The sequence below is a fragment of the Coffea arabica genome, chromosome 5c, assembly GCF_036785885.1.
Source record: "Coffea arabica cultivar ET-39 chromosome 5c, Coffea Arabica ET-39 HiFi, whole genome shotgun sequence".
Lineage (NCBI taxonomy): Eukaryota > Viridiplantae > Streptophyta > Magnoliopsida > Gentianales > Rubiaceae > Coffea > Coffea arabica.
Genome location: NC_092319.1, coordinates 5,518,197 through 5,532,198, shown reverse-complemented (window position 1 = coordinate 5,532,198; position 14,002 = coordinate 5,518,197). Strand labels below are relative to the sequence as shown.

The window sequence follows — 14,002 nt, the reverse complement described above, 5'->3', positions numbered from 1 at the left end:
TTTTGCGGTAATGGCACAAAATGCGCTACGCTTATCGGATGAGGGTGTAAGACCCACCATCTCGAAGCTAAAAGACAGGGCTACAACAATGTAGAAGGCCACTCAGTCCAAATCCTAGCACAACTAGGTCAAAAATGCAGATTACCAAACCAGAACCGCAATTGCAGGTTCCCAAATCGCACTATGCTGTAATTAGTCTATTTCAGTCTACACAAGTCCAAATGCATTGATTCCAAAGGCATATGATAGCTAAGACATCCAGATACATTTCATCAGAAGACACCAACAACAAAATCCAAACCAATTCCAGTCAAAATGGCCAATTACTAGTGCAGTTTTCACATTCTAATCAACCCAGAACAGCAACAGTAAAATCGACATATCTCACTCTACACTAATCCAAATGACCTGAAATTTTGCAGGCACTTCAAACTCATCAATACCTACAACTTTCATGTTTTGAGCAAAGGCCAATTCGGCCTCTAAGCCTATGATCCAAAACCGGACAGAAAAGGGGGTTGAAAAACCCTAACTTTTCTCATTTCACTCAAAACCCAAAATTGGTTGCATTTATCACTAATTCACACCTACTAGAGTCTTTATAGACTATTGCCAATCATCAAAGATAGCCACAACATCACATTCATATTAAACCAGAAAATTCCTCAAAAATATAAAAACTTCACCAAATCACTTCAAATCAAGAAATAAATCACATATATCATCACTTTAGCCACTACTAAACATAACTTAAGCTTCATTAAGTGCAAGAGGAAATTCACACACCACTCACCTAGTAACCAAGAGAGATAGAGATGTTGGACACCTTAGCTCTTCAAACAAACTTCACTAAACTACCTACTAGCACCCAAGGAAGGCATTTTATGGAGTGGAATCTAGTTTAAGTATTTGTTTTTGGAAGATTGAACCAAATGGAAGGTTGAAAATTGATGAAGTTTTCTTCCTTCTTGAGCTTGAGAGGGCCGGCCACCAAGGAGAAGAAATGGTGAATTTTTAGTGATTTTTTGGAGATATTAACCACTTAGTCAAAAATAGTCAAAAGTATGAATAGTTGTCTACAAGTCCAACCAACCAACAAGTGACATTTGGCACTCCATTAATGCATGTCAATCCTTTTGTTTCCTCTCACATCAATCAAATCCCACTCTCTACTTATCTCTTAACACCCGATAAATTTCACACAGTATCCGAAATTTAACCTAATTGGCCGAATTTTTCCGAACTTTTCGCACTAGTGGGTCCCACGTCCAATATATATTCTTAATTTTTCTAAAAATTCTCCAATACTAGAAAAATCATCTAAAAACTATAATTACTCATAAAATTCACCAGGAAAATATTCCTAATCCCGAAAATGCAGAAAACATGCAATTAAGGGGAAATAAACCCTAGGAAAAATATTAGGGAAATACGGGTTCTCACATGGTTCTCGCCCTAGCATTTGGCAAGGGTTGGATGTATGACGAATTGAGAACCGTTGTATATTCGATGTTTGTACTCTCTTTTGGGATATAAATGTATATAAGTTTCGCTTTAAGTTTTGGATTGTTGCTACATGTATTCCTGTGATTTTATTCCAATTTTAATTGAGAACGGAAGCAAACGACTGAGTCCCGGCGAGAACTGGGCAGGCGGTCCGCCAAACCCTTTGGTTTGCCTTAGGGGGAGGTGGGGCTGTCACAACATCCATAAAGAGAATACCCGTTTTTTGTTATGAAAGAAAAAATCTTATACAAGAATACAACTGAAATCCAAACCCAACAGTTGTATACCATCTTTCACACCTAAAAGTCCTCTCTTACCCCATGTACAAAGCTACATGGCTCCTTGTGTGCCACTTTGTAGTACACTAATCCCCACCAATTTATAAGTCACACTTATGGACCAACATCAAAATAACAATAGGATTTAAATGCTAATTCCTAAACTCATACTGTGATACCCTAACTTTTCGGATACTATTATTGTTTAGTCTCTTAGAGGATATTACGATTTCTTTATTTAAGATATTGTTTTGTTTTAAAAACGAGAAAACCCTAAATTCTAGAAACCCTAAAGTCTGATAAAAAATCCTAGTTTACTTGTGACTAATCGATTTTCTTAAATATCTCATTTTGAATCGAAACCCTAATTGTAATCACTGGAATTGTAAATTCCCTCATATTTTCTTAAAATTCCTTTTATTTGACATTTACTCCCTTATAATAGTTATACTACTCATTTACATCCCCAATGTTTAGAATAAAGAATAGAATTAAGAGTTTTCCCTTTTGCATTCATAATTAGGGTAAACTAAGATTTTTACACCTATCCGTAGTGTGACTATCCGGTACAAAGAGTGGATCAAATTTGGTGATTAAGAGTGAGTTTTAGATGATACTAAGTGTGATATTGGAGGTGATAATAATAAGTTAGTGAATTGTAAATGAAAACCCTAGTACGTGCGAAATAAGGAAAAACGGGTTGAATCAATGTGTACCGTTTGTTACTGAATGAGTGCACCACTTGAACACTACTTTATTACCTTAATTCCCTTGTTATTAATTGCACAAAATTGGCCCTAAATATCTTCTCCTTTCAGCCGAAAATGTGGACCAAAAAAACAAGAGAGAAAAGAAAAATTTGACTTCCAATTAAATTGTGACACTTGTCAAACCTTTGAGATGGTGATGGAATGGGAATTTGATTCTTGAGAGCCATCCGTATCCTTATACTTTGGAATGATTATTGTTTATTGGATTATTGTTCTGCTGAAAACTTTTATACTCGCTTACTCTGAGATTTGTCACTTGAAATATTATTGTTCACTTTTCTGAACTTTTGATGCTCATTAATTTGCTACGTTGATATTCGTACTTTTAAAAATGGTCAATTTGTTATTTGGAACCTCACTGGGTTTTTAACTCATTTCATGCCATTTATTTTCCTTACAGGGGGGTACGAGCGAGGCGTGAGACGTGTACAGACTAGCATAATCTAGTTGTTTCGAATTTTGAATTTGTACTCACGCTAGTACCCGACTAAGGTTGATTGTACTCGAATTGTAAACATTTTAAAGTACTTTGGTATGTAGACGTTTTGTACCTGGATTTAAGCATCAATGTATATATTAAGTTGAAGTGGATGTGTTATTTATTTTCTATGGATATACGTTATTTTTTTCTTGAGCTACGAGTGAGTGATTTCTGGCGAAAGTTGGACAGGCGGTCCGCTAAACCCTGGGGTACGCCCTAGGAGGAGGTGGGGTCGTCACACATACAAAATAGGAAATAGTTTCTAATTCCTAAACTCATATAAAAAGAAAATTCTTTAACTACTATTTCAAGTAATTAAAACAATTAAGAAACTAGTTATTCCCGTACAAAATAAAGAACCTACTTAAAAGAAATTAAGCCACTGTGAAGAGAATCTAATAGAAATAGTAAAAGTGCATGCCATCAATAATGGAATTATCTTTCAAGTGCTCAGCAGAGCAACCTGAGGAGAGGATACTAATTGGAGATGTTCCAACTTCACTTTAAAACTAAAATAAAATTCTCCACATTAAGAGCTAACAAAAGCCCCAAAGATAGTACGCATAAGAGAAATTTAGAGTGATATAGTTTGATGCCATTGTAAATATTCCCACATTTAGACCAAATATAGGTGCAAATAATTTAGGGTAACAGTGATAACATCATAATTGATCTTTTGATTTTATATGAGCTAAGTGGTTGTAGCCTTTGTTTCTTCTCTTGTAAAACAGATAACAAATGTTGCCCTCTAAAGGATGTATATAATTCTCCCCTTTACTTGTACATTTTTTTTTGGTATGTTATTTATTGAATTTAATCAAGACAAAGCTCTCTTTTTGGTAACACTGGTTCACTTCAGTTCCCTAAACAACTTAGGATAACCAAACAGAGAATCTGTGCCAACTGAGCTTGTTTATATTGTGTACAAGAAAATAGTTTGAAAGGACATATATTTAGGTCTAGAATAACTTTTGCTAGAAACTTCCTGGTAAGTGGAAGCAGGTTCTTCTTTACTTGCCTCACATGTCAGTAGACTTTTCCTTTGAGGTAGCTCTACCACCCCAGTGTTGGAAACTTTTTAACTAATCCCTATGTTGAAAATTGCAATGTTTCACTTTAATATTATCTACATGAATTCTATTAGACTAGACTTTTTTTTGTTAAAACTAAAAAAAAAAAAAATCAAAGGATGCTGGCAGAAAGTCCATAAGATCAAAGGACTCCAACAACAAGGACATTATTATTATCTCTGGCTGGTAACTATTACATCAGTGTCCTCAATACAGTCAATACTTAACCATTCTTTAAATTAAAATGGTGCATTATAGGTTGATAGCTGAAGCTTGATTAACTATATTCTTTATAAAAATGCTTTACCAATTCTTAGATACTTCATAATTGCAGAACTCCGTTTTTGTTCCACACCCCAAGTCCAATAGAGTTTTATATCGACCTAATTCACTTCTCACAATTTCCGTTCCATGTATAAATGGACAACTCAAATTAGGCAAGGTTATTAAAGTTCTGATATGTGATGATTCAAAGAATCCCAAAAGACTTGTGATGTAGAACAAAGGGAAGTGACAGTTGCCAACAAAAGCCATGCTTTCACTTAACTCTTTAAACGGCTTGTAGGATATAACTGTTGTAAAGGAAGAAGAACAAATGACATCTACTATTCCTTCTGTAGTTTAGAGAGCAACCTAAGCAACCTGATGCATTCATTTGTAGTAACGAAACATTTATTGCAATCTTAATACGTGATAAGGCTAAAAGATACATAATCAGTTCCACATAAAAAGTAACCAAGAACTTGCTCAAAATTCAAAGAAAACAAAATAAAACCAATTATCTATTATGCTCCATAACTGAAAGTCCAAATTCGGCATATATAATGACACCTATGGAATCAAGTACATAACTCTTGAGCCTTCAAAATAATCAAGCTTTTGAACTATATAGCAATATCCGTTTGATCTGGTCAAAACATTGTACCTGATCCACTCAAGGTCTGACAGTTGGCTACAAGAAATAGTAGGCCATGAGCGCAAACGAATAAGGAAAGTAACTTCCTACCTTGAAAGATAAAATTTGCACAAAATTGCTAAGTACTTACTATCAGAAGAAGCTGCTGTTTAATTTTCTTCAAATTTGCTAAAACATCTTTCATGTTCATCCTTTCTCCTAGAGATTCTCTACAGCAGTTTAGAGCCAAATTCATGATCAATAAAACACACTTTAACTTGTGAGTGAAATGCTCATCCTCTGGCCTTATTAAGTTTGCATCAACGACTTGAAGTGCATCAGGAAGACAATCTTCTACCCAGCTTCTAAGGCTCAAATCTCCTGAAAACATTTCATCACTAGGCTTCATCCTGGAAAAAGTTTCAATCAAAACTATTCCAAAACTATATACATCAATTCTTGTTGAAACTATCCCCTCTGATCCATACTCTGTCATAAGATTACAATAGTTAGAATAATGGAATTAGCTAAAAGATTAACAACAGATGGACAAATGTCGAAGCAAAGAAAATGTAGACTGAAAAGGATAAAAGATTAACCTGGTGCAATGTATCCCAGTGTTGCGAGGGTGTTGGTATGCAAAATACTTTCTCCTTCGCCAAACATTTTTGATATTCCAAAATCACTTACATGAGCAACCATATCTTCATCAAGCAAGATATTACTAGGCTTTAAGTCACAATGTACCACAGGAGCATCATAACCATAATGTAGATATTCCAATGCACAAGCAACATCAATCATTATATTTATTCTTTGAAATAGATCTAAGAAATGGTCACGAAAGTGCAACCACTTATCAAGATTCCCATTAGGCATGTATTTGAGTACCAGGGCTTTAAAATCAGGGTTGGAGCAGCTACCGAGCACCATTGTAAGATTTCGATGGCGTAAACTCCTCAGTACCTCGCATTCTCTATCAAAGCTTTTTAATGCACCTTCCACTTGCAAGTTGAATACCTTGATAGCCACAACAATGCCATCACTTAGGATACCTTTGTAAACAGAACCAAAGCTCCCTTCTCCAAGCAAATTGCTTTCACTATAGTTATCAGTTGAGTGCAAAAGGTCATAGTAGGAAAATCTTTCATATTTTGCCACTGACATCAACTCTGTTCCACCTGAACCCTTTGGCTCCTTCAGCCACCTTTGAACCAATATTGCTACAATTGCTATTATCATTATTGCTGCAATCACTGATAGACTAATGAAAAATACCTTTCTTTTGCTTGAACTTCTAATTGAATTACACTGACATGGTTGAACACCAAGCCTTGGGTCACCACAGAGTGCTTCATTGTTCATGAACAATTGACCTGTAAAGTATCTGAAGGGACCACCTTGAGGAATTTCGCCGCTTAATCTATTAAAAGAAACGTTAAATTCCTTAAGAACCTTAAGTGTTTGCAATGACTTGGGTATCACGCCGGAGAGATTATTGTGTGAAAGGTCCAAGAATTCCAAGCTGACCATATGGCTAAATGATTCTGGTATAGAGCCCTGCAAATTATTTTTTGCCAATGAAAGATTCTGTAAAGCTTGCAGCTCCCCAATTGTAGTAGGAATAATGCCTGACAATTGATTAGCCGAGAGATCCAAACTGTACGTTGCTTTGAGGTTCCCAATCTCCAAAGGTATCGATCCACTTATGAAATTTGATGAAAGGTTGAGAATTTCGAGATTTTTCATGCTCAATAGTTTAGCAGGTATCACGGAAGTCAACCTGTTGGAGTCTAGAAAAATTTGTCTCAAATTTGTCATATTTCCTAAGCATTCTGGAATACTACCAAAGAATTGATTTTGGCTCAAGTCTAACAACCCCAAACTATGTAATCCACAGAAAATGTCCAAGACATCTCTTACTTGATTGGAGTCCAAGTAAAACATCTGAAGATTTGCCAGACTATGCATAGTTCTTGGGACAGATCCAATCAATTCATTACCTGAAAAATCTAGAACTAGTAAACTGCTCAAATTGCTGATTCCGACTGGGATGTTTCCTTTGATTTTACAACTGAATGCATTCAAGTGTTCCAGAGTCGAATAGTTAGAAAAAGAAGCAGGTAGAAAACCATTTAGAGGATTCTGATCCACTCCTAGATATTTCAAGAATCTCCAAGTCATCAAGAAAGTGAAAATGCTTAATTCTGGAGATGAGGGTTCACTTGACAGCTTGTTGAAAGCCAAGTTTAGATATTCTAGATTTCTTAAACTTCCTAAAGAGTCGGGGATTGAACCTGTAAGCTCATTATTGTCAAGCGACAAAGTAACTAGCCGAGAAGCATTTGAGATGAAGCTAGGTATAACTCCACTCAAGAAATTATTGTAAATATTAAAATACTGCAGATTGCTTAGCTTATTACTCATTGTCAAAGGAATAGTTCCTGAAAACTTGTTCTGGCAGAGTTGAATTGTTTTGAGAGATGAGATGTTAAAAATTGTTGCTGGTATGGAACCCGATAATGTATTGTTGTGTAACTGAAGCTCCTCCAATTTGTGAAGGTTCCCAATCTTTTCAGGTATTCCACCTGTAACATAGTGAAGTACTTTTGTGTTAGCATACCGTCGACAGCTTTTCATTGGCAAGGCTCTAAAATTAAAAGAAAAAAAAAAACTTTTTGAACAATAGGAAGTTTTAGGTCTCCCCTCCCCCACCCCACCCCAAACCAATCCACAAAAAAAAAAAAACCTTCTAGCAAGGCTTTAAAACCGACCTCTTTGAATATCAAATCCGTTAAAAGGAAAAGTTGATTTCATTCAACCGAAATATAGGCCTAAGTTATCCTATTACCTATAGATCAGCCTGATGCGGAGTTTTAAAGACAGTCTATGCAATTAGGAACGAAGGCATACCTGTCAATTTGTTGTTGTCAAAATCTAACTCTGTCAACATAGCTAAATCCCCTATTTCAATTGGAATTGCACCTGCAAAATTGCAACATTTATTAGTTTGATTTGACTTGTAATGGGAAAAAAGTTGTGATCCTTTTATTTTATAGATCCAATTGTATTCTGAACTTTGCCAGTGGTTTAAGCAATTAAGAGCTTTTACTTAGGAACCTTGACATACCAGTCAATTTGTTGTTGGCAAAACTTAAAATCCTCAACATAGTTAGATTCCCTATTTCATTTGGAATTGCACCTGCAAAAGTTCGACTTTTATGAGATTGATTTGACTTGTATTGGAAGTATATAATAACAACATTAATTGAGATTACTGAATTCTCCAAATGTATTAATTTGAAATGAGTATAGAATGTCTACGACATGATATAGGGGAGATTTGACCCAATTATAAACCAGGGTAGATTTACACAGCTGGTTTGAACTGGATTTGTGAGGGCCCAAATCCGTTGGCATAGTGGAATATTAATTCTAACCATTACAGAATTAGACCACATTTCCTTCTCTATCTTAGATCAATCTTCATTTCTTCTTCTTCCTCTCTTTCTCTTACTTTGCTTAATCACATATGTACAATTATTAATATATATATATTTATATTTTTGTATATTAAGTAATATATAATATATAACTATACATATTGTACCATGAAATATTAAAAATTTATATATAAATTTATAATAATTCATAAATATCAAGTATATATATATTTATGTACTTAATTATGAGCTTAGGTGAAACTCGATTTGATTCCAAAACTCATATTAAAGTGTGAGTTGAATTTGAACCTTCTAACTCAGGCCTGAACCCAAAAATTCAAAAGTATGAAAATCCTATTTATTGTCTAAACCAAGTTTGGATTTATCAAAGTCCAACTCATGGAGTCCAATTGACACACCAGCCTTGTTTTTTTTTTTTCCACAAACGTTAAATGTCATTTTATAGATTAAACTTGATACTACAAGAACTTAATTACAAAAGGTGGCCTCAGCCCTCCAATCTTTGTTGGCTGCTTCTATTAGCCACGTTGGGAAGTTCCTTTCCCAGTCAACGTCGTTAACTAGCTTTGTTGCAAATTGTGCTAGCCTATGACTTCCTACATTAGCTGATCTAGGTACAAAAGAGACTGTGCAAAAATCAAAACCTTTGATTAGGTCCTCAATGTCTTCCAAGATGGTTGCAAGTCTTGACACACCAGCCTTGTTGCAAGTCTCCAATCTAATGGATTCCTATGCTCGCACAACTACTTGGTTCCGCCTTAAGTCGGCTTTTGCGGAAAGTAAATCCCAAATCCTTCAACCCTTATTCCTCCTCACTCATTCCAAAATAACCTACTGTTCAATAACCAATACTCTGCTTGTCCTTCAATTTCACCATCAGATTGCTACTACCTCTACCGCTGTGGGTATCGCCCTCCTATGGATCTGTATGCCATAGTTTGCTGGTGTATTTTTTGTACAATTATGTTGATAGAATGTTGTTTTCAGGTGAAAATCAGATGAATATGGTAATAAAGAATGGGTTAAATGATGAGAAAGTGGCATGAAGAAAGAGGAATATGGTAATTTTGTTTTCGAGAAATGCAGGCTGCTAGGGGTGTATTATGGCCAAAATTTGAGATTATTTATGTTTGACTTTGTTCATCTTTTACACATGAATGTCTCAGGCTAAAGATTTCACCTCAATAGTAAATAGATGGGCATGGGAGAAAGAATTTGTTGGTAATGGAAAACTTGCTTGAATAGAGGAAGAGAAAGTTGGGGCTTGGGGGTATTATCGGACTTTTGATAAAAAAAAATAATGCTGCCATCAGTCAGACATATAAAAGGGGTAATTTCAGAAACCTCCTTTCAAGTTTCTAATAATATCATTTAGTACCTTTAAAATTTTAAAAATATCACTTACCTTCCCCTATTTTCAAATTTTTTTTTGTAACACTTTCAATCCAAGTCAAAATATATGATTAAAAAACTAATTCTAAAAGAATTGGTAATCTCATTCCAAAGTTATCCTTTTGTTATGATTCCTTAATTGTCATGATAATTTTTTTTTTCAAAGAGGATCAATAGTGACTTCACACTTAATCCCTTAATTAGGCCAATCAATCGGGCCTAATGAACCGGGCATTGATGAGTTCAAGATCAACTCATTTAATTTGAAACATTTTCGGATTTCGGGTTATGAGTTTCGGGTTCGTAAATGTGAAGTTCATACTCAACTCACATAATATTCGGGTTGTGAACCTTAATCGGGCTTAGCCCAAGCTCACTTATTACTTCTTAATTTTCTTAATATAATTACTATAACTATTAAGTTGTAAAACTAATTTAATATTTACAAGACTATAATATTAACACTAAACATGAACAAATAATAGTTCTTAAAAAGTATATATATAAACCAAAAATTTTTTCAACAATATTTATATTTAATCCGTTCAAAATGCATGAAAAATAGTAATAAAACATGCGATCATAAGCCAATACATCTTTAAAAGTTGAAACTTTTTTTATAATCTTGTGATTTAAATCCAAATATGTTTGATGATTTTTGTGTTTGTAGACAAAAAAAAAAATCAACCAATATTATGCCAGTACAAAAATTTACTCAACCAATAAGAAAAATTAAAGATTTAGTTATGCATTACTAATATTGGCTCTCAAGAAAGCTCATAAAAGAGTCATTAGATGTATTTTTGTGTTTTGTAATTTATATATATATTTAGTATTTAGTAATAATATATTTCGATATATAATTATACATAATATCAAAATATAAATATTATATATATAGGTAATTCAAGGGCCCGGCCTATATCGGATTTGAGCCTAATAAAGCCCAAACTCGGCTCACATTTAATTCGGATCTAATTTTTAGGATCAAACTCAGACCGACTCACTAAATGATCGTGCTCATCGGGCTTTCTGTCGGGCCAAATGAGCAGAGTTCGGGCTGGCCCAGTCCTATTGACAGTCCTACCCTTAATAACTCGAACCAATAATCTTTTAGTTACAAGTGAAGTATCTTACCAAATAAGCTGTGTTCTATTCTGCTTATGATAAAATAATTTAGAAACAATTAACATTTGAAAGCTTAATCAATGTGGTTATTTAATAGAAATATTTCTTAACCGATCTAAGAGATCCTTTAACAGTTTGTTTTGGTCATAATATGGACAAAAAAATTTAAAAATTGTATAAATTCTAAATATTTTACAAAACAAGTGAAAACCATGTGAAATACTGCAGAGATGAAAAAAAAAACCTTTTTAGCACCTTGAAAACATCTCAAATAAATTTAAATGTAATTGTGAACACTTTCCCTTCTTCTGGTTTTCATCATGAATTTGGACAAATAAAAAATAAAGACTCTAAACAATTTATAAAATTCCTTAATTTCACTCAGGACATGTTACATAAAAGGAAAGATTTCTTTTATTTGGTTCTCTAATGGTGTATTAAAAATGAAGGTAGGCCCAATATTAAAATTTTAAAAACAAAACTGACTTCTCGAATTGCAAAATTTTTGGATTCATCCCTTTTGTCGAAAAAAGGGTCCATTACTTATTACGTGGCCGTAGATCACCAAATAGACAAATCCCAAAGAAAAATCTACTTTTGCACTTTGGGAATATCTTAAATGAACTTTTATTTGTTTGTGCATTAAATGAACATGATATGCTTATGTTTGTAGCTACTATAATTTAACGCATTAGACTTGCATCTTCATGCTTTTTGCCTTTGTTTTCAACTTTTAATTATATCATTATAATTGTGTAAAATAATAGTGCAACAAAAGGGCAACGTTAGAAAGAAATTATTTTCTCTTTCCTAAAATTAGTAGTTTAATCATATATTTCAATTGTGTTAAAAGTATTACAAAAATTTAAAAATGAGAGAAATAAGTAATATTTTAAAAACATTGTGGACGCTAAATGATACTGCTAGAAACCTCAGGAATATGGTAAACATTAAGAGTTAAGACCCATACAATAAGGGTGTTTATATTATAAATCTATTTGGATGTAGGACCTTTTGATAGTATTGACAAACCTCAGGGTCTGATATGTAATTTGATAAACTGCAGAAGATCTAATGTAATTGATCGAAGAATATATACGCACTCATATATAAACGAGAATGTGTATGTAAATCCCAAAATCCAATTACATGATTTGCCTAGTTAAGGTTGAAATTTTGACTGCATATTCAAAGTTGTTAAAGCATGGTTCAGAAGAAATTGCCAAGTGATAGACCCAAAACGGAATCCACAAACAACACTCAGCATTTGTATATAAAACACATTATACCAAGATAACTAGAGCTCGTGGAACTCTAACGATTATGTACCACACACACTCTTAAACTTATACACCAATTTGCAATAGCAGGGACTTACCTCTCACTTCTACTAAAGACTGGCCCTCTAATTATACATGCACTAAGTTATCACAATTAAGACAGTGCTGATTTCCTTCGGGAAGATTCTCAAAATGCAACTTGCAGCTATATAAATCTAGTGAATGCTAGACTAATAGAGAAACAGAGAGGCGGCGCTCTCTCATCACTGTCTACCAAACCAGCAAAAAGAAAATGTTGGTATAGTTGTTCTTTTTGTCTGAAACCTCCATATAGAAGAAGAGAAGCATAATCTTACTAGATATCTCTAATGCAAATACAAGAACAGAAGCATAAGCTTAATCTATACTTAAAAAATAGGAATAAAAGCAGGTGACTAATACATTTTACCTGTTAAATTGTTCATCTGCAGGTATAGGTCCTCCAGCATTGTCAAGTTCCCGATTCCGTTAGGTATGGATCCAGTGAAATGGTTCCCAAACAAGGCAAGATGCCGAAGCAGTGAACACTGTGACACCGTTGAAGGTATTCGACCGATCAAATTGTTCTCTGCTAGACTAAGCCATGTAAGTTTCTGAAGGCGGTGACAGATGTCGTCCGGAAAAATGCCAGATAGGCTGTTATTCAAGAAGGAAACGCTTTCCATTGAGGAAAGATTGAAAGCATGGAAAGGCAAAGGACCGGAGAGCTGATTACTCTCAATAATCAAATTCTTCAAATTATGAAGATTCTGAAATTCTGTTGGAACGGTCCCCTCAATTGAATTCCAAGACAACCATAAAGTTTCCAAGTTTGACATGTTAGAGATGGAAGGCGGGATAGAACCCGTAAAGCTATTGTTTCTGAGGGACAGGTATTGGAGTTTGTATAAAGAACCAAACCAGGAGGGAAGCTCTCCACCGAGATTGTTGATCCCAAAATTAAGGTATCTCAATCTGCGCAAGTGAACTAACTCACGAGGCAATTCTCCGTGGAAATTGTTGCTGCTAATGTTAAGGGAAACCAGAAAGGACAGGTTCCCAAGTTGAGGAGGTAAGGTACCAGTAAGGTTCATCATTGAGATATTCAAGTCAGTCACTCTACGTTGTTGAGCGTCACAGGTGACTCCCATCCAATCACAGACGGAGGAGGTAACTGACCAGTTTTTTTGCAAGATTTTGTGAGAATCTGAAGTGATCATGCGATCTCTAAAAGCAAGAAGCGCTGATTGATCAGCTGTAATATTACCGTTGCTGGCTGCCATGATGGCTAACCAAGCTAAACTAAAGATAAACAAGAAAAAGTAGTAGATTTTGTTCATGGCAATGCTCATGGTTCGATTTCAGATTTTTCTGAGCTCACAAGTAAGAACTGGGGTCAAGTTTAACCCTATATATAGCTGTAGACGAGCATGGGAAGCAATAGCCAACACGCTCTTAGAAAAATAAAACCAAATAAATGGAAAGAGGCTGTAATATTGATATTCCTGCTAAGTTCCAAACAAGTACTATTAGATCATGGAAGGATGGACCTTTAGGGGAGGGACCTCCATCAAGTCGTGTTTTAACCTCTTGTAGGATTAGCAGGGCAGCAAGTCGGTGATGGGTAGAACAGTCTTCGGAGACCATAGCTTCAAGGTGAGGGCGTCTACCGTGCAAAACAGGACCGTTTCTTGATATATTCCAGCATCTCCCCATTCTA

General features: G+C 34.7%; 1 protein-coding gene across 1 annotated transcript; it reads right to left on the bottom strand.

Moving 5' to 3' along the window:
* Positions 1–5,125: 5,125 nt before the first annotated feature.
* LOC113689707 (uncharacterized) lies at positions 5,126–13,565 on the bottom strand. The gene is made up of 4 exons (XM_027207448.2): positions 12,713–13,565; positions 7,914–7,985; positions 5,600–7,588; positions 5,126–5,489 (listed from the first exon to the last, which is right to left on the bottom strand). Exons 1-4 carry the CDS (start codon positions 13,563–13,565, stop codon positions 5,140–5,142), a joined length of 3,264 nt encoding a protein of 1,087 aa, XP_027063249.2. The 3' UTR covers positions 5,126–5,139.
* Positions 13,566–14,002: the final 437 nt, after the last annotated feature.